General features: G+C 49.0%; 1 protein-coding gene across 1 annotated transcript; it reads left to right on the forward strand.

The window, feature by feature from the left end:
• The first annotated feature begins 1070 nt into the window (after positions 1 to 1070).
• Positions 1071 to 2184, forward strand: LOC124706045 (senescence-specific cysteine protease SAG39-like). Its single transcript, XM_047237710.1, has 2 exons — positions 1071 to 1503; positions 1598 to 2184. Exons 1-2 carry the CDS (start codon positions 1071 to 1073, stop codon positions 2182 to 2184), a joined length of 1020 nt encoding a protein of 339 aa, XP_047093666.1.
• The last annotated feature ends 25366 nt before the right edge of the window (positions 2185 to 27550 follow it).

Here is a 27550-nt window from a genome sequence, read left to right on the forward strand (position 1 = left end):
CATTGCTTTCGGTGTTGTTATACATATAAAAAATACCACAAATTAATATTCTGATATACACCTGAGCAAGTCGGTTAGTTTCTCTCTCTGTTTAAAATAGCCGGCTATAGCCGGGCTATAGCCTTTCGCGAGGGGTGCGGCTATAGCTAGAGGCTTTAGACGCTATAACAGAAATAGAATAGCCGCTAATAGCCCGGCTAAGGCTATTTAGACTTAATTTAGCCTCATAGCCGCTAACTTCCCGCTCAATGGGTCCAAAATTTTGGACCAAAAATTTCAGTCGACCGGCCCATTTACTTGGCGAAATAGCCACCAAGTTCTAGTTATGTAATTATGGGCATAACTATGTCCTAAACTACGTAATGATGTTGTAATATTTGGACAAAACTATGTATTTAACTATGTGTGAACTATTATGTGTATCTCCTATGTGAAGATGTTATTATGTTATTAATTTGTGAATTATTGATATATATATATATGACTATATGATGCCCAATTTTTTTTCATTATTTAGTAAATCCGTTATATGGCTATAGCCCGCTATAGCCCGGCTATAGCCTTTCATAGCTTCAAAAAAATTCGCGTCTATCGGCTATAGCCGGCTATTTTAACCAGAGGTTTCTCTCACACTTGAGTTCAGTTTAATTCCTATTTGTATCGATTATACAAGAGGGGTCTGGGGCACCATTAATGGTTCAAATTAACTTTAAACAAGCATCTATGGTTCCTTCGGAAACTCCGTTATAGGCCTGCATTAACAGGGGTCGTTCTCACAGTTTCAGCAACTGTACGGCTGATGCACAATAGTTAACTCTGTTCTACCCAGGAGATCAAATACTCTTTCACGGCTACGCAGGAGATGAATACTCCTTCACGGCTACGCAGGACTTTGCCCCATTTCCACACAATACAGCTTCGTGCACGCACCGCACCTATGTACCTATCTCCTACATAAATAAACAAAGCACATGTGAGTACTATATATATCACCTATTTCCACTGAACAATGCAAACCAAAACGTACTCAGTCCTACGAGTAAGCAATTTAGACGAGGGCCTGATCAACCATGGCCATCCCAAGGGCTTCGCTCCTTGCCATCCTTGGCTGCCTCTGCTTCTTTAGTTCTGTCCTTGCAGCTCGAGAACTCAACGATGACTTGACCATGCTCGCAAGGCACGAGAGTTGGATGGTGCAGTACGGTCGTGTGTACAAGGATGCTACTGAAAAGGCGCAGAGGTTCGAGATATTCAAGGATAATGCTCGATTCATCGAGTCGTTCAATGCTGGGGGCCGCAAGTTTTGGCTCAACATCAACCAATTTGCGGACCTTAGCAATGATGAGTTCAAGGCAACCAAGACTAACAAGGGGTTTATTCCGAACAAGGTGAAGGTTCCTACAGGATTCAGGTATGAAAATATGAGCCTTGATGCACTCCCAGCAACGGTGGACTGGAGGACGAAGGGTGCGGTAACTCCCGTCAAAGATCAAGGCCAGTGTGGTAAGTACATTTAGGCTACAAGTGAGTTAGATATGAATCTTCTACATGAGAATGGTGTTTATAATTGCATATATCGCAACAAAATCATTTGTAGGTTGTTGCTGGGCTTTTTCTGCTGTTGCTGCAACTGAGGGCATTGTCAAGATAAGTACTGGTACTCTTATCTCACTCTCGGAGCAAGAATTAGTGGATTGTGATGTCCACGGTGAGGACCAGGGCTGCGAAGGTGGTCTCATGGACGATGCATTCAAGTTCATTATCAAGAATGGAGGCCTTACTAAGGAGTCCAGCTATCCATATTCCGCAGCAGACGGCAAGTGCAAGAGTGGATCTAGCAGTGCTGCAACTATCAAGAGCTATGAGGATGTGCCTACCAATGATGAGGGTGCCCTCATGAAGGCAGTGGCAAGTCAGCCTGTGTCAGTGGCTGTCGATGGAGGCGACATGACCTTCCAATTCTACTCAGGAGGCGTGATGACTGGTTCCTGTGGTACTGATTTGGATCATGGTATTGCAGCCATCGGTTATGGAACGACAAGTGATGGTACAAAGTATTGGTTGCTGAAAAATTCTTGGGGCACAACATGGGGCGAGAATGGATTTTTAAGAATGGAAAAAGACATTGCTGACAAGAAGGGCATGTGTGGCCTTGCCATGGAGCCCTCCTACCCCACAGCTTAGCTAGACTACAAAATGCCACATATTCACACACATACACAAGATTGAATAAATACATGTCCCTTCTTCTAGTGTTGTATATATGTCTATATATGCTAGTGTTGTATATATGTCTATATATGTTGTAAATTGTGTTACTCAAACTCATTATATCTATCTACATTGTCTTATACAACTCATGAGTCATGAGTACTATGTGACTATGTTGAATGTAGCAAGACCGATGAATATATTGTGGTTATATTTGCCAAGGTTTTGGTTCCCGGAAAAATATTCTGAGGGGGGTTGGGATTTCCGGTTAGCACGGTTACAGGAAAATCCCGACACGTTACCGGACAAGAAATCAAAATTTTGAATTCAAATTTCTTGGTATCACTATTTACAGAGGGTTCTAGCTAAAATTCAAAATGTTCATTTTTTAAAAAGAAGTTGGGATTTTTTTTTGCCAGTAACACTATTTTCCGAGGGTTGTCAGGATATCCGGTTACAGACAGGTAGCGGTAAGCAAAACGCTGGTGATAGCTAAGAAGTTCCAAAAAAAGGTATTGTTGGATGTAAGTTTTGAGTGGGTATCTGTGAAAATGGGAGGCAAGGTGCCATCATTGATGTATTCTGGATGATTGGTGGACACAGGGCTAGGCTGGTTTAACATGGGTTGGTCAGAAAACAACTTCACCATCTTGAGCATACCCACAGCCGTCTTGTGCGAGCACAAACTAGCCGTTCTTAGCAAAGGAGCATGCGCAAGGGTTTACTTGCGCAGCCAGGAGTTGCCTCAATAAGGGCATCTCCAGCGGCGCGACGCATTTCAAACGCTCAAAAGTGGTCGTGAGTGGTCGTTTGCGTCGCTCCGCGGACATATTTTGTCCGCGCGTCCGTTTGCGTCTGGATGTGCTCCCACCGGGGCGACCCATTTTTTGAATTGCAACGTAGTTAAAAACTTTCAAAGTAGTACATATAAATGCATAAAAACTATACAAAGTAGATCTATAGGCCTAGACTACTTGCTTCCTGACGGGCCGGCACCGTCGTTGCGTCGTTCCGTCGCCTGCTTCTCCGCCGCCTCCCGCGCGGCCGCTATGGCTCGGTGCGCCGCCGCGTCCTGGCTCAGTGCCTGCTCCAGCCTCGCGTTGGCGGCGTCGTCCTTGAGCGTCTCGAAAGACTCGACGATGGCCCTTTGCTCCGCCGCCCTCTCCTCCGGCGTAGGCGCATCAGGGTCATCGGAGGACCAAGATATCTCCGAGTCGGAGTCCTCTGCTGCAGCGGCGGTCGCTAGCCTGCGCTGTTCCAGCTCGGCGTCCAACGCCGCGTGGCCCGCCAGCTGCTCCTGTGCTTCCTTCTCTGCTTCAGCCAGTGCCGCGGCGTCCCTGACCGGGTGGAGGAGGTCGGTGCTATCTTTGGAGTCGAACTCCTCGGAGGAGCTCGAGGCCGGAGGAGGTGGAGTGGGAGGTGAAGGTGGAGGCGCGGCAGCCTGGCCGCGTCCGGTGCTACTCATGGTGGATCCGCTGGAGGCTGAGAGGAAGCGGCGCTACGGCAGCGGCAGCTAGGGTTTAGTGGGGAGGAGATAAGATGCTCGCGCCCCTGTTTATATAGGTCGGAGGCAGGGAGACGGCCGCGCCACGCGTGGCATCGCCATTACTACGTGCACAGAGGTAGGCGACGGCCCCGCGCCACGCGAGGCATCACCATTTACGCGGCCGCAGACTGCCGAAGCGACGCCTCGGTGGCAGTACTGGCGGAGAAGACGCATCGACGCAGGGTTGTTGCCAGACGGGCCCGACGAAACGTCCTCCAGATGCGAGCGGACACTTTCGGCGTCCGCGGAGCATCCGCGGAGACGCATCCCAGGCGCATATTTGGGCCAGGTTTGCGTCTCCGCGGACGGTCCGGTCACATTGCGTCGCCCCGCTGGAGGTGGTGCCAAACGCATTTCCGGTCACGGCGGACGAAAACGGTCGCTGGGCGACCGTTTGCGTCGCGCCGCTGGAGATGCCCTAATGGAGGAATCCACTTGTAAGTGTGTGAGTGTGTGTGCTTAAACCTGAAAATTCGTCAGAATTGCACATTTGTACATACAGTTATCAGTTGATAAATCCATGGGATGGGAGTCAGAGAGTGGTAGAAATGATTTTCTTTTGTTGCTGCCTTGTTTGTGTCCTGGTGGTTTGGACTAGTAATAACGACAAAGTGGCTACTTGCACCTTCCGCAAAAGAACTCTACGATTCGTAAATTGCATATTATGTGAGTACTCTTCGTTGTTCTCATATCTCATGTCATGCACTTGGAGTTGGCAGTGATTTAGTCGATAATGGAAGAATGGCTTGTATCTAGTTAGCATGCATTTGTGCTACATGGAGTTGTAGGAATGACTCCACTGTGTATATTAACTGCACACAATGACTATGGTTATTCGTGCACTCATTATTACATTTGACATTACCTTCATATAATCTAATATATCTTAGATATTGGTTCGCAACACAAACAATCACTCATTTTGACATTTGTCAAATAAGATTGAGTTTCCTGCATACATGATGTGTCAACTAGAATCTCAAAGATCCAAATTGATAGCTTCTTTTATGAACAGGTTACTGTTACACATGTGAAAGTTGATTTCAAGATATTACGTTCATTTAACAATTCATACTGTTATATTAGGAAATTAAGTAAAGCCTCATGATTTTAAGTATATTTTTATGAGCATGCCATGCAGGATTGTTGAATTTCAAGGTTATCAGATAATCTCATATGATTTATTTTATGCGTGCCTTTCAGTAAGGAGGTTCTGACATTAGATTTGATTTGTCTGGTAAAAAAATTGTGCCAGATAGCTTGACCGGGTGTTCTAAACGATCTGCACAATTGCATAGAGCTCATCAATGTTATACAGTACTTAGCTAAACCAGGTATCATTTTTGCATTTTTAAGGTTTTGTATATTTGATATTAAATCTTGATTTTGGAATGACATGCCACCCATTGTTGTCGGTCTTTTTTTTGTAGCTTTTGAACCGCTAAACATGCAGTAGGATACCTGACATGATGCAAGTATTTACAGGTATACTAGGAGACCACTAATACTCCCAACTGAAGTATGAAACAATATCGGAGTACAATACGTTACATTACAAAGAAATGAGCCAAGTTGGATATGGAACTATCAACTTTGCTTGTTGTAAGTAATACGATTGGCTCATGAGAAAGAAGTGGTATCAAAAGGCACATCACTGAATTTCTCTTGATATGTCTCTGGTCAAAACATACTGAATCAGGTGCCTTTTTATCATTGTGTAATGCTCCATTTCATCTGTATCATTTCTACATTTTCCTTAGCTCTCATTCTTCTCTCATGTGCATTTGCCTCTTCACCCATTAGTTTTAGCTTTCAACTCGCATTTGATACCACAAGGTGATCGAGGAGCTAGAGGAGGAAAACCAGCTGATTTCATCTGCAACATCCTTAAATATCTTCTGCTCATGAATGTGAACCTAAAAGGCTAAAACACTGATACAGCTGGATTTCATCCGCAATGCATTTAGCAGGGGCGGTGATGAAGTTCACCATGGCACCAGCTTTACTAAGGAGATGAATCATGAGGATGGACTAGTATTATTCCCATAAAGCACCATATAATCGTAGGTAACATTCATTGCTTATAGTGTCGTTATGTATATACCACAAATTAACATCTATATACACCTGAGACTTCTCCGAAAAGAAGATACACCTGAGCAAGTCGGTGGGTGTTTCGCCCACTTGAATCCATCTTAATTCGTATAGGTATCGATTATACAAGGTGGTCAATTTTTGTGTGTAGATTAACTTCAAACAAACAGCTGTAGTTCCTTTGGAAGCTCCGTTATAGCCCTGCCCTGTCATATCAAGGGGATGCTGAAGATGTGGACTCCTGCACTAACAGAGGTTGTTCTCACAGTTACAGCAACTGTACGTCTCATGCACAATAATTAATTCCGTTCTACGCATTTCTCCTATAAATGTTCAAAGACTACCCTCTCAACCAGGGGGTCTGAGAGGGGCAAATGAATCTGGGTCGTTGGTTTTGCCCAGCCACATCCCACTTTTCACTACAGCCGTTCGATCGAGTAACTTTCTTTTCACCTTTTGCTTGTCTTATTAGGTCCATGACGAATGGGACCTAGCGTGTGTGGGGACGGCGAGCAAAGGCAGCGAGCCCGCTCGTTCACGTCGCCTTTGTCCCCTCGTTTTCCTGTGAGCGTGGGGTTGGTGAAAACCCTAGATCAGCCCGTGGTGAAAAAATTCCCCAATCCGCGGCTCTCCTTTCCTCCCCAATCCCGTTTCTCCTCCCCAACGACGACCTCTCTCCTCCTCCCAATGTTGGCACGCTGCCTCTCCCAGCAATGGAGCCGGACGGGGATGGCCGAGGTGGCAGGCCGGAGAAGGCGACGCGGGCAGGCAGTATGAGCCGCTGCCCGTGTACCGCGGAGGGAGGTGGTCTCCAAGGCCGCTCGCCGCGAGGGAGCTCTGGCGCGCCCCTTCCTCGCCCGCGTCTTTGCTTGGCCGTCGGCGGAGGCGGCAAGCGCGCGTCTGGGCGAGCTAGAGCTTTTTCGTTTTGGTTCTTGGTTTATTTGGGTGGTTTTCTGTTCCGTTCTTATTCCCTGTGCTTCTTGGTGGTGTTTTGGGATATGATCTCTACGGTTCTTTATTTCCTCTCTGTCTTTGAGTGCTCCGTTTGATTATTGTGTTCCTTTTCGATCTCTTCCTCATCTGCCTCTTCTTGGCCATGGAGGGCGCCATCACCCAGGGCCAACAAAAGTGTTGGCTTCGAACGTAGGTACTGCAGTGGAAAGGAGACCTCCAATTGATCCCTCTTTCCCAAATGCTCAACGGAGCAACAGAGGGAATGACATGATTTTCGATGTAGGTACCCAAGATCTTCTCTTCGTAATGATTTTCCTCCTCCTCTCTCTCACGCTCTCGATTTAATCCAAGAAAATTATGTTTATGTAGATTCTGCTTACCTATGCATAGAAGGTGTTTGACAGAATTCCAAGCAGGTCGTTCTCATATTTTGTCATGGCCGGAGCGAGTCAACGGGGCTAGACCAGAAGCAAATAAGCAAATGGTCCACCAACCATAGTAAGCGGCACTGGAAGCCGGCGGCGAAGGACATTTCGTACTCGACGGACATGACAATGGGTGGCACGGAGGGTGAGCAACGAGAGGAACTGCTGCGTAGGCCGCTTTGCGTCGGGAGGGCGTGGCTGCCGCTGGATCCTGTTACTGGTGTGTGCTGAAGAGCACAACAAAATTCTTACTGGAAGGAAGCGACATGGTAGCCTCCAGTTGATCATATATGTCAGTTACATGCATTCTTTCAACTCAAGTATACATCTCTAAGCTACTGAATCATGTATTGTATGGAACACTTTACACTCGGGATTGGCTCTGTTGTTGACTTTATAAATCCCCAAGTTGCTACTTCCGATGAACTGATAACTTTTACCTTTTGTATGCAAGGATTACTATTTGCTTCAGAATTTAGATGGCCAGTACTTACTCCACATTGAGGTAAGGAAAATTTTCATGTTTTTTCTATGCGTATCCAGCAAATTTCATGAGTACTTGCATCTATATATGCAGCTAATGGTTTCTCATTCTCGATGTCAGTTCGATTGTTCCTAGAGAAACTTTTAGTGTAGCTTAGTTCAAATGGAATGCGCCTTTGTTGAATGGATGCATGGGCAAAACAATTTAGCCTTTATTTCGATTTATTTTATTGTCATTATCCTACTTATTGCAAATTAGTTTGTAGGTGGCATAAAGTCCACTATTTAAAATAAATCCAGCCAGCAAGCAATTTGAGTTGTGGCATTTTTTTCTTTGAAGTTTACAGCCTTCGACCGTGCTATTTTTCTCCATGTTTGTAATTTCAGATTACAAGCTACCTTGTGTTGATGTATTTGCAAGCTATGAAGGTGTGCCGATCAATCTCTTGGCGGTTTTATCCTAGCTCATTTCCATGATCACTTTTATAGTGTCTAATTTCTTTTTCTTCTTGCTTTACTGACCTTCCTGTAGATTTGCGACCGTTCTAAAATTCCATTTCTCATCTAATGAGGGGAAAAGATCCGAACCTTCTATTTGTTATGGTTGATTTTAAGACTTGGATACGGTGTCTTACGCACAAGAGTTGGTTGATCATACCTATGAGTAATTCTAATTAGTGATTACCTTATTGGAAGGATCCATGCATTCTGACGTCATATAGGTGAATATATCTGAACTTTTTTGGGAGCATCTTTCAGTCTTTTTGTTGTTGCATGTTTCAGTCTTCATGTGCAGCTGAATTAAACATGATGTCATAAGATGCCTCATATATCTTTACATGTATTTAAGAAAAAAAAATTTAGCTTCCAATCTTTCTTGGCCCTAGGCTACATAAATTTGTTTCTTGTTGCAACTAAATTTAAGAAGTTTATAACAAATTAATTCAGATGTATGGATCTACGATGCAACTAATTGGGATTTTGTTCAGTTCCCATAAATACTTTGGGTATTTTATTTTTGAGTTTGTTATTGGTGCAAGTTTTGGTGATATTTTGATTTATGCATAGCCATACTAATTTGGGCGCCACCATGTTGCACCTTTGTTTTGGTGTTCTTTTGGTTTGTGCACAGCCATAATTTTCTTAGCTGGTTGCAAGGCTAATCTGGTTGTTTTTAATTTCTATCTTGGCATTGCAAGATGAGCAGGTGATAGGTTCCATTGATTTTCAGCTCATGAATGAAACATTTTGTAGGATAGTGATGTGTCATTTAATTCTCAGGCTGGAGTTATTTAGATTCAGTACCAATTCTTGAATCTGCGAGGCACATGTAGCATTCATGGTGCAGAGGAATTACATGGATACTAAAGATCTTCTGTAAAATAATATGAGGTAAACATGGTTTAGGTGAATCACGCGGAGATATTTTCTTTAAATGACATAATACAGCAACATTAATTTTTTGTCTCTGCATTTGTCGTTGCCTAATCGACGGTACCTCGGAGGAGGGATCCTCACGAGGTGGAGAAGAAGTAGGGGCCATATGGCGGAGTGCACACGGGACGGTGGTACGCGAGTTACCCAGCTTCGGAACACCTGCACGATGACGGGGCCTCATCGCTGCTTGTCTGGAATTATCTGGGCGTTTTCGCGTTGTTACAATGAGTTGTGGTTGTGCCTCTAGGGCTCCCGGGATCCGGCTTATAAAGGCGCACGGATCTAGGGTTTACACGGAGAGTCCTAGCCGGATTACAGACAGCTTAACTACGGTACAATATCTTGCCGTGCACGTCACGGATCCGCCTTCCATATACGTCGTCTCGGATCCGGGTTCCTCATGGGCCTCCATGGATCCGGGTCACTCCTAAGTCGGTGCGGATCCGGCCTCGCCGATCCTGGGCTGGACTTCTTCCTTCATGATCAACAGCAAGCTGGGCCGCCCGATGGGCCACATGCCTCATCACCGTCCGTGGGCCACCCGGGCTTGCCGGATCTAGGCACTGTCGATGGTACACCTATGAAGTATACCCACAACAGTAGCCCCCAGAGTTCTCCGAGTTTCACCTGCAGTTTCCGCCTTGCTGGTTCATTATAATCTCCGGCAAACGTCGGTAACGCGGAGAAACTTGAAGAGCTCCAACTTTGCATCTTCTTCTTTTTTCCAACTTATAGCCGGAAAATGCCCCCACCCCGCGGGACTTCATCCATCGACGTTCAAATGAACATCTCCGGGTTACTCCCTGCTCGAATGAGAGACAACTTATTTACCCGGAATCTTAAGAGACTCAAACGGCTTCGGAAATCCTTCATCTTTAGATCACACGCAACAACGGAAGTTCCATATTTCCCGCGCACAACTTCCTTATTTCCCGCGCTAAATTTTCGCAGACGCAAATCTTCAGCCGGAAATTTCGGGAGTGCATGGTTAAATTACCTCCACGTCGTTTTACCGCATTTGACCTAAACACGTGTCATCCATCCAACGGCGTGACCGTTCAGTTTCCACCGTTAGATCCGGATCCCGAATCTCCGAGCGCGGCCTATAAATACCCCGCGGCTCGGTAAAAAATCATTCTTTCACCCCCTCTCACCACATCGTCTTCCTCCTCGCGCCAGCGCCGCTCGCCAGATCTCGACTCCGGTGACCTTCGCCACGGTGAACTTTGCGCGCCGCCGAACCAAGGTTCCCCTCGCACCAAGATTCTCACGGTTGAACGAAAAACTCGCTCCGCCGCCGATTCGTGGTCACGCGGGCCGTTTTCTTTCAAGTTCGGCGACCTCATCTCCGCCGGAGCTCCGTCGAGCCACCGCGCCATTAGCGGTAAGTACGCCGGCCTTGTAGAAGACAACCTAGTGTAGAGGATAGGCTTAGTGATCCGGGTACTCAAACACTTTGTATGGGTGCAGCCGGAAGCATGCCACTCGAATCGTCACTTTGCACTGGTAGCTCTTCGAGTAGCCCGGATCCCAATCAGATAGAACCCATATGCCCGGATCCCATATCATTCCTGCCACCGTATGTTTCCGACATCAGACTAGCTCAACCTTTTTCCGCATCTTCCAGCGCCGCTCCAAGCCGGATTCCTACCCTTCAAGAGCTCCAAGAAGAACTCGAGGGACAAGCTCGGATGGCAGCAAAGGTGCAGGAGGCGGAAAGCAAGAAGGCGTCCAAGGCCCGGATCCGCGAAGGAGAACGGGGTCAATGGTGGCCTTGCGAAACCACAGATGTGGAGCTTAGAGAGCTCCAGAACGAAGGAATGATCTCCTCACACTGGAGCTTCACTCGTGATTCCGTCGTCCCCAAGCCGGAAGCCGGAGAAGTTGTTATGACTAAGGCTTCGGTGGAACGCGGACTTTCACTTCCTTGTTCGGAATTTTTCCTCTCCATCCTCAGCACCTACGGGCTCCAGCCCCACAACATTTGCCCGAACTCATACCTTCTTTTGTCCAACTTCGTGACTCTCTGCGAAGGACATCTTGGGATCCGGCCTGACGTCAAGTTGTGGCAGTTCTTTTTCCGGGTGAAGAAAGAAACCAAGGAGAAGGCTATGGTGAACTGCGGAAGCATGACATTTATGCTCCGCCCTAGTCGCATGTACCCTCCTCATGATTCACACGAATCCGTCCGGTACTGGAACGCCGGATGGTTTTATGAGAGGAACGCCTCAGTTCCGAAGGTCCATGAAGGCCTCCCCGGCTTGTCAACGAACCTCCGGAAGAGCTTGCAAGGCTGGAGCTTCGTCCCTTCGCTCGCCCAGACCCCACTTCTGGAGAAGGCTGCGCGGAGAATCTCCTGGCTAGTCCACGACGGACTAACCGGAGCCCAGCTCACACTTAGCTGGTTTTCTCGGAGAATCCAGCCTCTACGCTATAACGCGCGCCTGATGTGCGCCTATACCGGGGCGGATGATCTTCTCCGAGTAACCCGCCACGACCTTCCGGCCGATTCTCTGAAAAGAAGGATCAAGACACTGGTGAAGATTCCGAGGGGCCAACAAGTCCCGGAACTGACCAAAGACATCTTTACAAACGACCAGTGTCCTCCGGTAAGCTTTGTTCCTTTCAGTGCTTCAAACTTCACAAGTTTTCAGATGTTTTAACTTAACTTTTATCCATCTTCCTTCCAGCTCAACACTTTGGCGGAGGAAGACTTTCGCGCCATTCTCCGCGTCCCCGTCACCGAAGACACGGCGGAGGAGGTTCCGGATGACGACGAGGAGGAAGAGGAACAGGCACCCCGCAAGGCGGCCCCTCGACCTACAAAGCGTCCCCGCGCCAAGGCCTCCGGCTCTGAAGCCGGAGCTAGCGGCGAGGCCTCCGCCAAGAAACCGAAGACGGTAAAACCACCTCCGCTAGACTCAAGGAAAGCGGAGCGCGCACGTATAAGGATGCTCTCGACGGCCGGCCAAGGCACGCGCCCCATCATCCCCGGCGCCCCGTAAGTTTCCGAGTCTTGATGCGATTTTAACTTGGCGAAATTACTTCTTGTCTAAACCCTTTCACTTGTTCGCAGGAATCCGAAAATTGCTGCCACGCGGACCACCAGCCAAGAGCCCATCACAAAATACATGAAGAAATCTCCGGCTGTTGGTCCCTCTACTCCGATTCCACCGAGCGTCTCCCACCCAACTCCCCAACCGTCGCCCCCTCGGGCGGATCCATCTCCCCCACTCGCCGCAAATACTCCACCGGAGATAATTCCGGTTAGCAGGCGAGCATGTGGACGAAGAAGACCCTAAGGCCAAAGGCCCAGCCCAAGAAGGGGCGGAAAAACAAGTCCAAGGAGAGGTTGAAATAACTTCTTCGAGAAGGCTGGAGAAGGTGCTGGCGACATGGTCGTTTTTCCGAAGAACTTTGGAGATCCGGCTGACATCACCTCCACCCCAAAGGCCTATGCCACTAAATTTTTCAACAAGCTGACTGAGGCGGAAAAGTGGGAACTTCAACAAGACCTGCTTAACGCCATGCTTAACAACGCCTGGGGGAGCTCGATTCCGGGACGTCGGAAATCCAAGACTTCAAGAAAAATGTTGGCCGATTCTGCGACCAACTCATCCGCAAGCAAAAGGTACTCCCCGGTAGCCCCCAAGCATGTAAGCGGAAACTGAAAAAGTAGTTAGCGCTTAGATGCTTAGAGAAAGATTACTTCCGGGAAAGTTTTTTTAGAATGAACCAGTAGCCCCCAAGCATTATGGCGGAAAAGTTCCGGCAATGATGCTTTTAAGAGAAACCACCGATACGAGCGGAATTTTTACTCCTGCACTTCGTTTAACTTTTACGGGAACGAGCGGGCGCTGCACTACGAGCTGCACAAGAACATTGCCTTGCAGCGCCGCGTTACTCCGAGTCGGGCGGAAAATATCCGGACCCTGAAGGATGAGAATGCAGATTTGGCTAAACAACTGGCGGACGCCCAAGGTTGGTTTCCGCCTTCTTCGTCATTAACCAATTTCCGACTTTGAACTTATTGTTAACTTATACTATTATAGGTGCATCCTCTTCCCTTGCTACAGCCTCAACCGAACTTGAGAACCTGCGCTCCTCGTACCAAGAATTGGAGACGAAGCTAAAGGAGGCGGAACTTAAGAGGGAGCAAGCCGAAAAGCAGCTGGCGGAGAAAAACTCCGAGCATATCAGGGAAAAGGGCGAGCTGGTGCTAAAAAGAATGCTGATAGCGAGACCATTAAGAGGCAGCAAAAAGAGATTGACGGACTCCGGAAATTTATGCGGACGGCGGAGCAGCACTGGGACTTGCTCAATGAGAACATCTTGGGTACCAGTACTAGCACCTTGCCCAGATATTTGCTCCGACGTTGTACTTTATGCTCAAAACTGTATGCTTATATCCTCACTGTTTTATGCAGAGCCGCTTGGGTATTCTGAAGAGCGCCGGAATTTGTACCCACGTGACGACCTCCTTCAACTTGCAGGCGATGACTGCAAAGATCTTATCTCCGCCTCCCGCAAGATATGTTACAACTTATCCATCAAGAGGAGCCGCACTTGCGACGTCCGGAAACTTATTAGGAAGATGGATATCCTGCCGGAACTGGTGACGGATCCGCAAGCATCCTCAGCCCGAGGCGCGGCTGCAATGGCCTTAACCATGTGCACGGCACATACTCCGGATCTTGATCTTGATGAAGTGACCACGGGCGTTCCTCCGGATGCGGATGTCAACGCGCTACTCGGATGCGGTGAGCGGCTACGACACCCGTATCGCGCGCGAGATCCGGCACGAGGAGTTCTACGACAAGGTCGTTCTTCCTGCGAGACGAGCCCTTAGAAGCGGAACTTCGAAGGAGCTTGCTGCCAAGGCGCGACCTGCGGAATCCGGAACCCAATTTACCTGGACCAGCTCCAAGGAAACTCCCCAAGAGGAACCCAAGACCAGCGCTGCAGCTTCTGAAAAAGAAAGTGAAGAAGATGTGTCTTCTCCGGCCGAAGGCGCCAAGGAAGATCCAGAGGGCAAAACTTCTCCGGCTAAGGGGGAGTGAGAACTTTTATTCCTGCGGGAAAAACAATGCATCATTTTGGCCCCAGCGAGGGTTTGTAATAAGACTTTAAATTCTTAAGTAGCTAGGAACGAAACGATTATGCATGGGGCGGAAACACTTATCCACGCTATCCGTTTAATATTATGTGCATGTTTCGTTTTATGTCGGAAAGCAAGTGCTGATCTCGTTATTTTCCGGCTTGCCCGCTTGACCTTCCACGAGCCGGAAAACCTTAGCCGGAAATGCTCGCCAGCGGCGACGAAGCCTAATGGCAATCCGTCCATAACCGCGGAAACAAGCCCCCCAGGCATAGGTGCCGGAAGTCGCTACTAGGAATCCACGAGTTCGCAACAGATAACAACTTAATCAGAAAACTTAAGCTTACGTCCTAAAGGACGATTTTAGAAATCACAACTTTTATACACGCCTAGGCGGAAAACATCCAGCTCTGCGTTTTTAGTCGGAAAAAATATACACGATCCAAAATGAACAAGTAAAGGAGGTAAAAGACTCAAAGAGTGAACCATAAGCTTTATTTCATTGATCATGTATAACTATTACAGAGTTTGTAACTCGGAAAAATATGCTAAGTGTAGAAAGGACGTAGCTGTGCTATATTCCAAGGGCGATCTGTTTCATCGTAGATGTCATCCGGATCCTCACGCTTGCGTTTCCGGCGCCAGTTAGCAGGTCTATCCCTCAGCTCGCGGAAATCGACAAGGTAGTACGATCCGTTATGAAGCACTTTGCTAACGACAAAGGGTCCTTCCCATGGAGATTGTAGCTTATGGTCTTTCACCTGTCGAAGGCGGAGGACCAGGTCTCCGGCCATGAAGGAGCGTTTCCGAACTCGACGACTGTGATAGCGTCGGAGCTTCTGCTGGTAGATGGCGGAGCGCTGGTCAGCTAGGTTCCGAGCTTCTTCGATCAGGTCCACAGATAGCTGTCTGGCCTCGTCAGCTGTTTCATCGTTATAGGCGGAAACTCGCGGTGAATCATGGATGATGTCGGAGGGAATCACGGCTTCGGATCCGTATACCAGGAAGAAAGGGTAAACCCTGTTGACCTGTTAGGGGTAGTTCGCAAACTCCACAAAACAGCGTCCAGTTCGTCGGCCCAAGCTCCGGCTGCTCGTCGCAGCGGTTCTTCGAGGCGTGGCTTGATTCCTGATAATATTAGACCGTTAGCTCTTTCGACTTGACCATTGGATTGTGGGTGAGCCACAGATGCAAGGTCCAATCGAATCCCCATTGTCTCACAGTAATCCTTCAATTCTCCCTGAGCGAAGTTTGTGCCATTATCTGTGATTATGCTGTGTGGGATGCCGAATCTCATTACGAGGCTGATGACAAATTTTAGTGCCGTAGCACCGTCGGCTTTTCTCACTGGCTTGGCCTCGATCCACTTGCTCGAACTTGTCAACAGCGACTAGGAGGTATTCGCAACCACCAGGAGATGATCTTTTTAACTTACCAACCATATCGAGCCCCCAGACCGCAAATGGCCAGGTGATAGGTATGGTCTTCAGCTCTTGGGCTGGAGCGTTTGGTTGAGTAGCGTAGTACTGACAACCTCGGCAGGTTTTGACTATTTTATCAGCATCTTCTTTAGCTGTGAGCCAATAAAAGCCTAGCCGAAAAGCTTTTGCAACGAGTGACCTGGGAGCGGCATGGTGCCCGCAGTCCCCTGCGTGGATCTCTCTGAGGATTTCAATGCCATCTTGATTGGAGACGCATTTGAGAAACACCCCTGTTGCGCTTCGTTTGTAGAGCTGTCCATCAACAATTGTGTAGGATCGTGCTCGTCTGATGATCTGGCGCGCGAGGACCTCGTCCTCCGGCAACTTCTGATCGATGAGGTAGTCCAGGAAAAGCTGCGTCCAAGCCGGAATGGTGGCCAATACCTCTTTAGCCGGAGACACTGCCACTTCTGGGTTTTCCGGGTTAGCGCCCTTCACAGAGGGTATCCGGAGATGCTCTAGGTAAATTCCAGGCGGAATTGGCTTTCTGCCGGATCCGAGCTTGGATAGCATGTCTGCCGCTGTATTGTCGTCTCTTCGACGTACTTGACTTCGTATCCGAGGAAGCTCTTGGCGATCTCGTCAACTTCGTCTCTGTAGGCCGCCATGACGGAATTTCTGGCGTTCCAGGTTCCGGCTACTTGCTGTGCCACCAGGTCGGAATCTCCGCAGCAAATGATGTGCTTGATCCCTATTTCCTTAGCGATGCGCAGTCCGTGCAGTAGAGCCTCGTATTCCGCCATGTTATTTGTAGCTTCGAAGTGGATCTGCAGAACATACTGCAGTTCTTCTCCGGTAGGGGACTTCAGGGTGACTCCGGCTCCTGAGCCTTGATGCTGCTTGGATCCGTCGAAGTGCATGACCCATGTTTCTGGTTCCGGCTCCGGACTTGCATCCGGAGCTTCGTCCAATCCGCAACGAAATCTGCCAAGACTTGGGATTTGACCGCAGTCCTTGGCTTGTAAGCGATGTCGAAGGCGGATAATTCGATGCCCCACTTAGGCTGTTCGTCTGTTGCGTCGGCGTTGTTGAGAATTGTTGACAGCGGAGCTTTGCTCACAACTCATTCGGGTGCTCTTGGAAGTAGTGTCTCAGCTTCCGGCTGCCTAGGAAAACTCCATAAGCTAGCTTCGAAAGTGAGGGTATCTTTGCTTTGATTCCGTCGAGCACCTCGCTAATGTAGTAGACAGGTCTCCGTACGTCATATTCATGACCTTCTTCCTTTCGCTCCACCACGATGACGAGGTCGACGACCTTGTTGGTAGCCGCCGGATAAAGGAGCATTGGCTCGACTCTGCTGGGGCTGCCAAGATAGGTGGGGAGGTAAGTATTTCCTTCAACCCACGAAGAGCTGCGTCGGCTGCGTCGTCCCGGACAAATTTGTCTCGTTTTCTTCGAGCAGCTTGTACGGAGGTAGCGCCTTCTCGCCAAGACGGCTAACAAACCTGCTGATTGCTGCGACGCAACCAGTTAGTCGTTGCACATCTTTGAGACAAGTTGGTCGTTTGATGCACGGGATTGCCTTGATCTTTTCCGGGTTCACCTCAATGCCTCTGTGAGAGACTATGAAGCCAAGGAGTTTTCCGACTGGTACGCCAAAGACGCACTTCAGCGGATTCAACATCATCTTGTACCTGCGGAGGTTGTCGAAGGTTTCTCGTGAGGTCGCCGATCAAGTCGGATCCTTTCCGGGTCATGACCGCAATGTCGTCGACGTAAGCGTGCACGTTCCGGCCTATTTGGTCCTTCAGGCACCGCTGCATCGTACGTTGGTAAGTAGCACCTGCATTTTTCAAACCAAAAGGCATAGTAACATAGCAGTAAGTACCAAACGGGGTAATGAATGAAGTCGCCTTTTGGTCGGATTCCTTCATCCGGATCTGATGGTACCGGAATACGCATCAAGAAAACACGAAGTTCCGCCCCGCCGTCGAATCAATGACTTGGTCAATGCGCGGCAGGGGAAACGGATCCTTCGGGCAATGTTTGTTCAAGCCGAGTAATCGATGCACATTCTTAGTATTTCGGTGTTCTTTTTGGGTACAAGGACGGGATTCGCGACCCAATCGGTGTGGATAACTTCTATTACAAAACCTGCTTCTAGTAACTTTGCTAGTTCCATTCCTATGGCGCGGCGCTTCTTATCTCCAAAGCGTCGCATAGCTTGCTTCACTCGGTTTAGCCCCGGATTTATGTTGAGGTAGTGCTCGGCGAGTTCCCTAGGTACTCCGGACATGTCGATAGGTTGCCATGCGAAGATATCCATGTTAGCGCGGAGGAACTCGACGAGCGCGCTTTCCTATTTGGGGTCCATGTTGGCCCCGACTCGAAACCTGCTTGGAAGAGTCACCCGGAATGAGGTCGTGCTTCTTGGTTTCTATCGCGGGCTTGAAGGAGGTTTTACGCTCGGAGATCTCGCTTCTTGGTGGTCCGCATCTCGGTCGGATCCACCGCGGCCCCGTAGCCTTTCGGCTCTTCTCCGGATATGACGGACTCGCGAAGGCGGCTTCGCCCAACTCGCACTCATGAGCCTTCTTGTAGTCTCCGGTTATGGTGATCATACCATTGGGACCCGGCATCTTGAGCTTGTTGTAGATATAGCACGCCCTTGCGTGGAACTTGTGGTAGGTGGGCCTGCCGAAGATGACATGGTAGGAGCTCTTGAAGGGCACAACTTCGAACGTGATCTTCTCTTCGCGGAAATTATGAACATCGCCGAAAGCCACGGGAAGTGTGATGCTGCCGAGGGAGTTCGCCTTCTTACCGGAACCACGCCGTGAAACTCGGTGGTGCTGTGTTTGAGCTGTTCCTTGGTGAGGTTCATCCGCTCCGAGTCTCCAGGTACATGATGTTCAAGGCTGGCTCCGCCATCCATGAGGCACTTGGAGAAGTCATACCCGTCTATGCGGGGACTCACAACCAAGGCGTAGTATTCTTTTGGCACAATGGCGGGATGATCTTCCCTATCAAATGTGCACGGAACTTCCGACCACCCGACATGCGCGGCACGGCCGGAAGCCGTGGCGTTCAGGATCCGGGTAGCTGATTTTGTAGCACGGACTGTGGGGGTTCCGAGGAAGGTGTGGTAAGCCCCCACGCTCTTTTTCTCGAAGGGGTTGGATTTTCCTGCGGATCCGGCTTTGGGATCCGGCGAGTTATCATCCTCGTCCATCGCCTCGGAGCTGTCCTCCTCCTTGTCCTTGTTCTTGCCCTTGCCTCCTTTGCCGCGTGGGCGGTGCTTCCGGGCTCGCTTGTATCCTGCCTCCGGGTCGTTCTTGAGGTCGTTGACCCACTTGCGGTTGCGGTTGGTATGAGTGGACTTCCCCGTAGCCGGATCCAAGTGGGCCGGGCAGGGCATGTCTCCGTACTCCTCGTAGGTTTGCGGGGCGCGGGATCCGCCGGCGGTGACCTCGGTGCCATGCTGTCGACCCCTGCCGGCTCCGCCTCCACGGCTGCGTCCTCTTCCGCCTCCTGAACCTCCGCGTTGGAACGCCATGGCGACCATCTCGGATCCGCCACTCTTCTGGTCATCAGGGTTTTTGCGCTTGTGGCCGCTGTTGCTGCCGTTATCACGGTTCTTCTTTTGCTGGTGCAGGGGGATTGCTTGTAGCTGCGATATCACCGCCTGCGTCGTCATCGGCGGCGGTGTGATCACCGGCAATGGAGATCATCTCATCCAAAGTCAGTTTGTTGGCGTTAGCCAAACATGTAAGCTTATGCCTCAGCAATCCTCCTCTCTGCAGTCCACCAATAAAGGCGTACATGGCAGTGGTGTGATCGACGTTTTCGCATTCATTCCTGCATGCCAACCATCGTGTGAGGAAGTTTCTTGAAGTTTCTCCCTTCTTCTGGATACAAGCTTGTAAGTCGCTTGTCGTGGCGGAGTCTTTTGTAGGTGCCCCTGAAGTGTTTCTCAAAAGCGGTCTTCGGGTCGAACCGGCAAAAGATGGAGTTCTTCTCGAGGTCGGCCGAGCCGGATCCGGGCTGGTCCTACAAGGTACAAGCTGGAGCATGCGGCGGGCGATGTTAGGGGTTCCTCCGGCGAAGGTTACTTGCATTGTAGTAGTCCTCAATCCAGGTATCCGGCCTTTCGGTGCCATCATAATGCTTCGGATTTCCGGGTAGCTTGAGGGAGCTCCTTGGCTTTGGTTCCTCTCGAATCATCCCGCCAAAGCACTTCGGACCAATGTAGTCGATTCCGTACTCGTTAAGGCGGTCCCGTGCGTCGCGCGAGCCGTGGCGGGGAGACTTTGAGCGCGAGCGAGATCTCCGGCCATTGCCTCCGCCTCCACCTCCGCCGCCACCGCTAGGTGGTGGTGAGGAGACCTGCGAGGTGGGCGGTCCGACTTCTTGCTTCCGCCATCTGAATCTCCACGACCTTCCTGGTGCTGACTCCGGCTTCTGTGGCTGCCTTCGCCTTGGCGCTGGCTGCCCTGGTCATTCCGGCGAGGCTCCGGGTCACGGCTCCGACGAGGCTCCGGGTCGCGGCTCCGACGAGGTTCCGGATCGCGGTTCCGGCGAGGTTCTCGGGCCGCGGTCTTCATTCCGACTCCTCCTAGGTTCGGGCTCACGAACATTGTTCCGGTTCCGGCGAGGTTCCGGCGAGCGCTCCTCGTTTCGTTTCTTGGCAGCACGTTGTCGCGGATAACAATCGCACCGTGCCCTATGGGCCCGGTGTTTCCGAGCTGGACTACGGCGGCGAGGGGGTCGCGGGTAACCGTTGGGCGGAGGAGAGGGGTTGCGGTATCTGTCTCGCCCGGAGTACATCGCATCCTTTCCCTTTCTTGGATCCGACGGAGGCGTCGCGTGACGGGACGGGGATCGGATTTGGGTGTTCCCTGGCCCTTCTTCTCGCGCTCCGAGGATCCGGTGTGTGATTCATCATCGGGATGCCGATCGGCGCGGGCGTCCTTCGCGCGGTAGATACACGGTTATCCGGATTGGATTCCAACTCTGCGCGAAGTATCCGCCTTGCTCTGCTGCTGCATTGCTTGAAGCGACAAGTGTGCGGAGATGGTTGATATCAACTTCTTCGTCCTTCTTCTTCAGCAATTCCGCTGCTTTCGGCATGTTGTCCTTTGGAGTTTCCGGCGGGCCGGTGAGCTGCGGGCGTGTTGAAGGCTATCCTGCGAGGCGGAATTGCTTCTCTGACAATACGATCAGCCTCCGCCTGCGCGTAGGTCATCTTTACTTCCCACTCAGCCCTCATGCTCTTGACGTGCTCGAGTGTGGTAGTAATCTCGCGGTCCTGTCTGTCGAAGTTTTCCAGCCAGTGCTGCATGATCCGCCCTTCCTATCTTTAATGCAGCTTCGGTGTCGGCGAGCCTCTTGGCCGTGGCCGGCATCTCTTTTACGGCGGTCTCTAGAGCCTCCGGATCTGCGGCGTGGCCCGGAGTTATAGGTGTGTTAAGAAGCTGCTCGCGCGGCCACCTCTTCTGGCCGACAGGATTTCCTCCGAAGGAGAATCCCTTTGGGGTCGCACCCGAGACATTGGAGATCCTTGTTGGGATGGTTCGGATTGGCTGACTTGGTCTCCAGATCCGGTTTGTCCCAGCGCTGCTACCATTGCGAGAACCTGCTTCGGCTGGGCGGAGTTGACTTCAGGCTGATCGCCGAGACCATACTCCTCCAACTTGCGGACGAAGTCATCAGATTCCATGGATGGGGTGTCCCCGGAAATTGGGCTCAGATTGCCCAAGATCGACTCTTCAACCGGAGCTTCGCTTTCTCCGACAGGCTGGGCCTGATCCGGATCTGCGCCGTTTTCCGGTGCCTCTTCCTGCTCGGGACCAACTCCGACTTCTTGAGGGGCGGTTCCGGCGGTATGGGCCAAGAAGTGTACGAAGTGGCACCTCTGCTTTTCTAACACCTGGGAGACCCGGGCGGATCTGCATTGGTCTTCCACCTTTGTTTCCTGCTCAGGGGCGGATTGGGTGGGCTTTGAAATTTTCAGATCTAAGGCGGAATCTTCCTTGGGAAGTTCCTGCGTCTCAGATTGGATCTTCGCGACGGCGTCCAGCTCTGCGGCGGTCGCGTCTGCGTTACTTACCAGTGGGTTTCCGTCGGAATCGACGGTTTCCCCGATGAAGATGTGTATGCCGCCAAGCTGGGATGATGGAGAGTTTGACGGGGTCGGTTTTAGCCGGAATCCAACACTCATCCGGAGGGACGATCGGCAGATTTCAGGCGTAAAGGACACGCCCCACAGCGATGGTGTCGTCGTAGCTTCCCATGGCGGAACCCTCCCGGTTCCGGCCTCCGGACGCCGCGAGGCCCCACGGTGGGCTCCAAGCCGTCGTTGCCTAATCGACGGTACCTCGGAGGAGGGATCCTCACGAGGGGAGAAGAAGTAGGGGCCATAGGGGCGGAGTGCACACGGGACGGTGGTACGCGAGTTACCCGGCTTCGGAACACCGCACGATGACGGGGGCCTACTGCTGCTTGTGCGGAATTATACGGGCGTTTTCGCGTTGTTACAATGAGTTGTGGTTGTGCCTCTAGGGCTCCCGGGATCCGGCTTATAAAGGCGCACGGATCTAGGGTTTACACGGAGAGTCCTAGCCGGATTACGAGACGACCTAACTACGGTACAATATCTTGCCGTGCACGTCACGGATCCGCCTTCCATATACGTCGTACTGGATCCGGGTTCCTCATGGGCCTCCATGGATCCGGGTCACTCCTAAGTCGGTGCGGATCCGGCCTGCTCATCCTGGGCTGGACTTCTTCCTTCATGATCAACAGCAACTGGGCCGCCCGATGGGCCACATGCCTCATCACCGTCTGTGGGCCACCCGGGCTTGCCGGATCTAGGCACTGTCGATGGTACACCTATGAAGTATACCCACAACAGCATTAGTTTTCAGTCGCTTGCAATGTTGTTTCATTTGCATAGGGGCTGATGGTTATGATAGTTATTCAGTAATGCAGGCTCCATTCTCGAAAAAAAAGTTATGCAGGCTCTGTCATTAGTTTCTTTACATATCTTGCTTCTTTGCAGTGAGTCGTGCCACTTCACACTACTGTGTGAGTATTTGAATTGATTTTGTTCACCTCCCAATCGTTTAATCTAAAGAACTGGGGCATCCTAGGTTCCTGACATTTTCTTTTACCTGCACCATATCCCTCTGCATTGCTTTCTTTGTTCTCTACAATCTACAAATATTGATATAAAAAATTCTTTTTTGAATATATATATATTCTTAAATAGTTTTGGGCATCATGTATTTCCATTCTTAAATATGGAAGCTGGACTAAAAAAGTGTTTCCACGTATAAATCTGAGTACCATAACAGCCTGATGCATATCCTATATTTTGTTTTCAGAATAAAAAATGTCTGTCTGATTTTTCATTTACAGAAGTATTTCATGTACAAGAGGAACTTATAGTGTTCACTCACGTATGCCAAGTACAGAATTCAGATCATTTTCTGAGTGTTGAGAGTATAACATTTCCTTTATTCTCAAACATTTTCCTTTCTCTCGGTCTCCTTAATATTGCTCCGATTAAAGCATTCTTTTGTTTTGTTACAGCCTAATGGAGGCTGTCGAGATGGAACTATTGAGCTTGAGACTCGTCACCTGTCGAGATCCTGTCCGATCTATTCCTTTCTTTTGCAGCGTTCAGCTGTAATGGCCTCCGGCTAGCGGGATAAAGAAAACTAACAAGCATTAGAGCCAGGTGACCACAATTTCCGTTGGAACAGTTTTGGCTTACAGTACGGCATTTTCATTTTGGAGGCGTTCTGAAAATTCTTGATTACAATTTGTTAAGCTGGAAGAAGTGTGCTTACGCTACTGGTCTCATTCCATTTTGACTTTATATTCATTTCCCGTAGTATGGCGGGGAAAGAACTATAATGGAAGCACTGAACATGGCCACACTGAAGTTACTGAATATTAATGTTCCAATTACAACAATCAGGTGTTTTTCTTCCCCTTTTTAAAATTCAGGAAATATATGCAACATGGATATGCTTTATCAGCTCTGCAAATTATGGAACAGTTAATTCCCGGCATGAGGAGCAATATATGAAACTGTTAGCTCTTTGATTCCTTTATTAGTAACATGGAATAAGACGGGATACGCAATGGCACTTGATTACAGAAGTGAACATTGTTCAACGCGATGATGATGGCCGCATGCCTCTTTAGTTACGATATATTCCACAATGGAAAAATGAAGACATAAGAAGAAAGTGATGTGAATAGTAGCATACGTCTCTTTGATTTTTCATTTGATATATCACTGCTTAGGTTATTTCTCAAGTACGAATCCAAGCTTAAACTATTTGTTTTATATAGAGCAAGGACAAAGAATAGCAGTTTCTGAAACTGCCGCAACAAGCTACATGAGTTGATGTTGATTACTTTACACGTGATTTTACAGTACTAAACTATTTTTGGAATACAACTATACAAGAATGTGATGATTCTTTCATTTATTTACAATCAGCGAGAGGTCTGCGGTTGGCCGATTTAGGGATGGAGAAAAATAACTTGGATGATGTTTGTGCCAGCTTGTCCCACAAGAGCACTGAAATGCAGTTATGTTTCATTTTGTGTTGTAGGAATTTTAGGACTAGGGTTAAGCAATTTTTATTATGTTTCGGCCACTTCTGCCTTCTCCATCTCTTCTCCAGCTTTTAGTGACGCTTTTTAGTTTCATGCATGCTAAAAACATCAGTGTATACCATATCATATCCTATAGTATTGTTGGACAGTGATAGTTAGTTATTAGGCCAGCTACAGATATGATGCAACTATTTTTTCTTGTGATAGACTGATAGGTACTTGATTTCTTTCGAGTGGTAGATACAAGCTATTATAAAATATGCTACGTATTCATGGTCATTACTAAGGCTGCCAAACCCAGTAAGATTTGTTGGTAGCTTCATATTCACGATTCTGCTGCTACATACTTCTTTTTGCCGCTTTCCGATATATTTCCAGATGCATCTTCTCAGGCTTTGATGTAGTCAATCTGAATATTAACATACATAAAAAATTTGAAAGTGAAATCTTTTATTTTCTGGTTTGCATCTACTCCCTTCTGTCTTTTGATGTTACATATTGTTAATTATTTTTTTCTATTTGGTCGTCTCTCTCAACTATCATTGAGATTATTTAGGACTGTGCTATACTTCCGTGCAGGGCAACCATATGAATCAAACAGTACGCCGGCGATGTAAATATACTTTTACGGATGCGGGAGGGAGAAGGTATTCTCTCCATACCTTATCATTTATTTCTTCGTAAGCACATTCTTTTGGTGATTCTAATTAGTTAAGCGTGTTGGTATCCACTATTTTACATTTTGGGACAGTTGTGCTAACCAAATCACAATCAGCTAGCTGCTTTGTGCCTGGTGTTAAATATTGAAACCTCTGCACTCTTTTAAATTTTTGGACGGTTGGGCTAGCAAACCCAAAGTCAGATGGCTGCTTTGTGTCTGGTTAAATACTGAAATCACTGCATAAATATCACGACTAGGTACTATATTTTATTTGTTGCATACTAGAAAATCAGCTTTTATATCGAATATGCTTCTGAAATTTTTAATGCCATCTCCATACTTGTATTTCTCCAGAATTTTCTATTGAGATTTTGAGTTTTGAAATGATGCTGTGAAGTATAGTTTGATGAAAGTAAATTACCTGGGTGGTCTTACAGTGAGTAAAGTGAAGTTGGATGAGAGGATTTGGTGTGCCTCTGCCCTGCTGGCTGGGTCACTGGCTCACTGCCTGCTCGAGGCTGCTGGTACAAGTATTGCAAAGATTAATGTGTTGCTTGAGCCTGCCATGTGTGTTGACATTTCTTCGGGGCTATATGACCTGCTTCTGTATGCAGATTTGGCTACAATTCTGGATGATCTCAGCAATACTTAATCCATTCCTCAGGTTTTTTTTTGGGGCGGGACTGCAGGTAAGCCGGCCGCGCGCGGCCTCGGGCGACCGGTTGACGATGCTGGCGGCCCCATTTGCAATGGGTGGACGACTCCGCTCAAAAGCAAAAAGGCTGCCGCTGACCATGATCCCAGTTCCTAGGCGCCCAGTAGCATGCAAGGGGCAAAGCACGGTCAGTTGAAGATTTCTGATTTGTTTTTTTCCGTCTCGTAGCAGTTCTCTTTTATTGGGTGCTTCTCGTTAAAATTTGTTTCGTTTTCATATGGTTGCAAGCAGATGTGTGCGCTACAAAAAAAAGGATTTGGTGCCTCGCGTTTCACCTTTAGCCTATACTGAACAGAAATCAGTTCGTTTAGTAGAAGGGAGGGGTGCTCTACCAATCCCTACTTAGTCAATATGCCTACTGTGTGGCTCAAGTTTCCAGATCTGGTTCTGTTGAAGATTTGTGTTGGCAGTAACATGAATGTTTGAACTCATTTGCATTTCACTATTTCTTATAGTTCTTTATCTCACGATTCATGCTACTTTCAAGAATATATAGTTCAGAATTTAAACATGCAGATATTTCACATTGGGATTTGGTTAAACCCCATGATAGGCTACTCCCATTATACTTGATTTGTTCTGGTTTAAGTAGTGTGGTTAATGGTGAGCCTGAGCCTGTGATGTGATGTGTTCAGGTCCGGGTTGCCGGGAGCTCGATGTTTGCTACACTTAATTGTTATGCACCATAAGATCAATTCTGAAGGAAAGAATAATTAAGTTATGTTGGCTTTGGGCAAAGAAGAAACATATATACTTCTCTGCACCATATTTGTTGATAGCTGGTATCAAAATTGAAGGTAACTTGACAGGGTTTGCTAATTGTTTGCCAGGAAAATATACTCCTCGGTACGAGTGGCTTGAAGCGGAGTCCCCCGGGTAAACAGGAGCGAAACACCATGGTTGATCGTTCTGATGCATGCTCCATGGTACAAAAGCTACAACTACCACTACATGGAAGGTGAAAGCATGCGGGTGATGTATGAGCCATGGTTCGTGAAGTACAAAGTTGATGTTGTGTTTGCAGGGCACTCCATGCCTACGAATGGACAGTAAGTGGACTAAATAATCCTGTTTGCATCAGTTCAATGTATAGTGATCTTGGTATGCAAGTTAGCAAGTATGATTAGGACCACGTGGTGTGGCCTTCATGCATTTGTTCTTTGCTTCTCAGTGATGATCCTGGTGTATTCTTAATGAAGGAAATGACACTACTCCGGACAAAATTGGCGATCCGCGGCCACACCACCGGGAACATGAAGCCCCGCTTCTCCTCACACCGTCGTCCGCCATGGAGAAGAAACGGCTATCATCTGCCACTTAGAAGAAAGCTGCCATTCGAGGAGAAGAAACGGTCGTCGTCCGCCGTGGAGAAGAAACAGCCATCGTCCGCCACGGAGAAGAAACGGCCGGCCGTACCGAGGAAGAAACTTGCCGTTCGAGGAGAAGAATGGTCCGCTGTGGAGAAGATACGGCCGGCCGCCGCCGAGGAGAAGAAACCTGCCGTTCAAGGAGAAAAAAGGGCCGCTGTCCGCCGTGGAGAAGAAACGGCAGTCGTCCGCCATAGAGAAGAAATGGCCGGCCGCGGCCGGGAGAAGTCGCCGTCGTGGCCAGCCTCCGCCGATCCCTCGGCAGTAGGCTGCAGCTTGGTCGCAGCCTCGGAACTGGTGCCGCCGGACGGAGAACCGCCGCGTCGTCGCGCCTCTCCTTCTCGACCTAGCACACCGGCGGCGGCATGTTGGACACGTACAACAGGTTGCCCCTGCAGTGGCGCGACAGGAAGCTGCGGCCGGTCATCTTGGAGAAGCGAGACACCTTGGCGAGGTGGCCCGGCATGGGCGCCGCAGCGAAGGAGAGCAGATGGTCAGCGCCAG

This window comes from Lolium rigidum, chromosome 4, assembly GCF_022539505.1.
Source record: "Lolium rigidum isolate FL_2022 chromosome 4, APGP_CSIRO_Lrig_0.1, whole genome shotgun sequence".
Taxonomy (NCBI): domain Eukaryota; kingdom Viridiplantae; phylum Streptophyta; class Magnoliopsida; order Poales; family Poaceae; genus Lolium; species Lolium rigidum.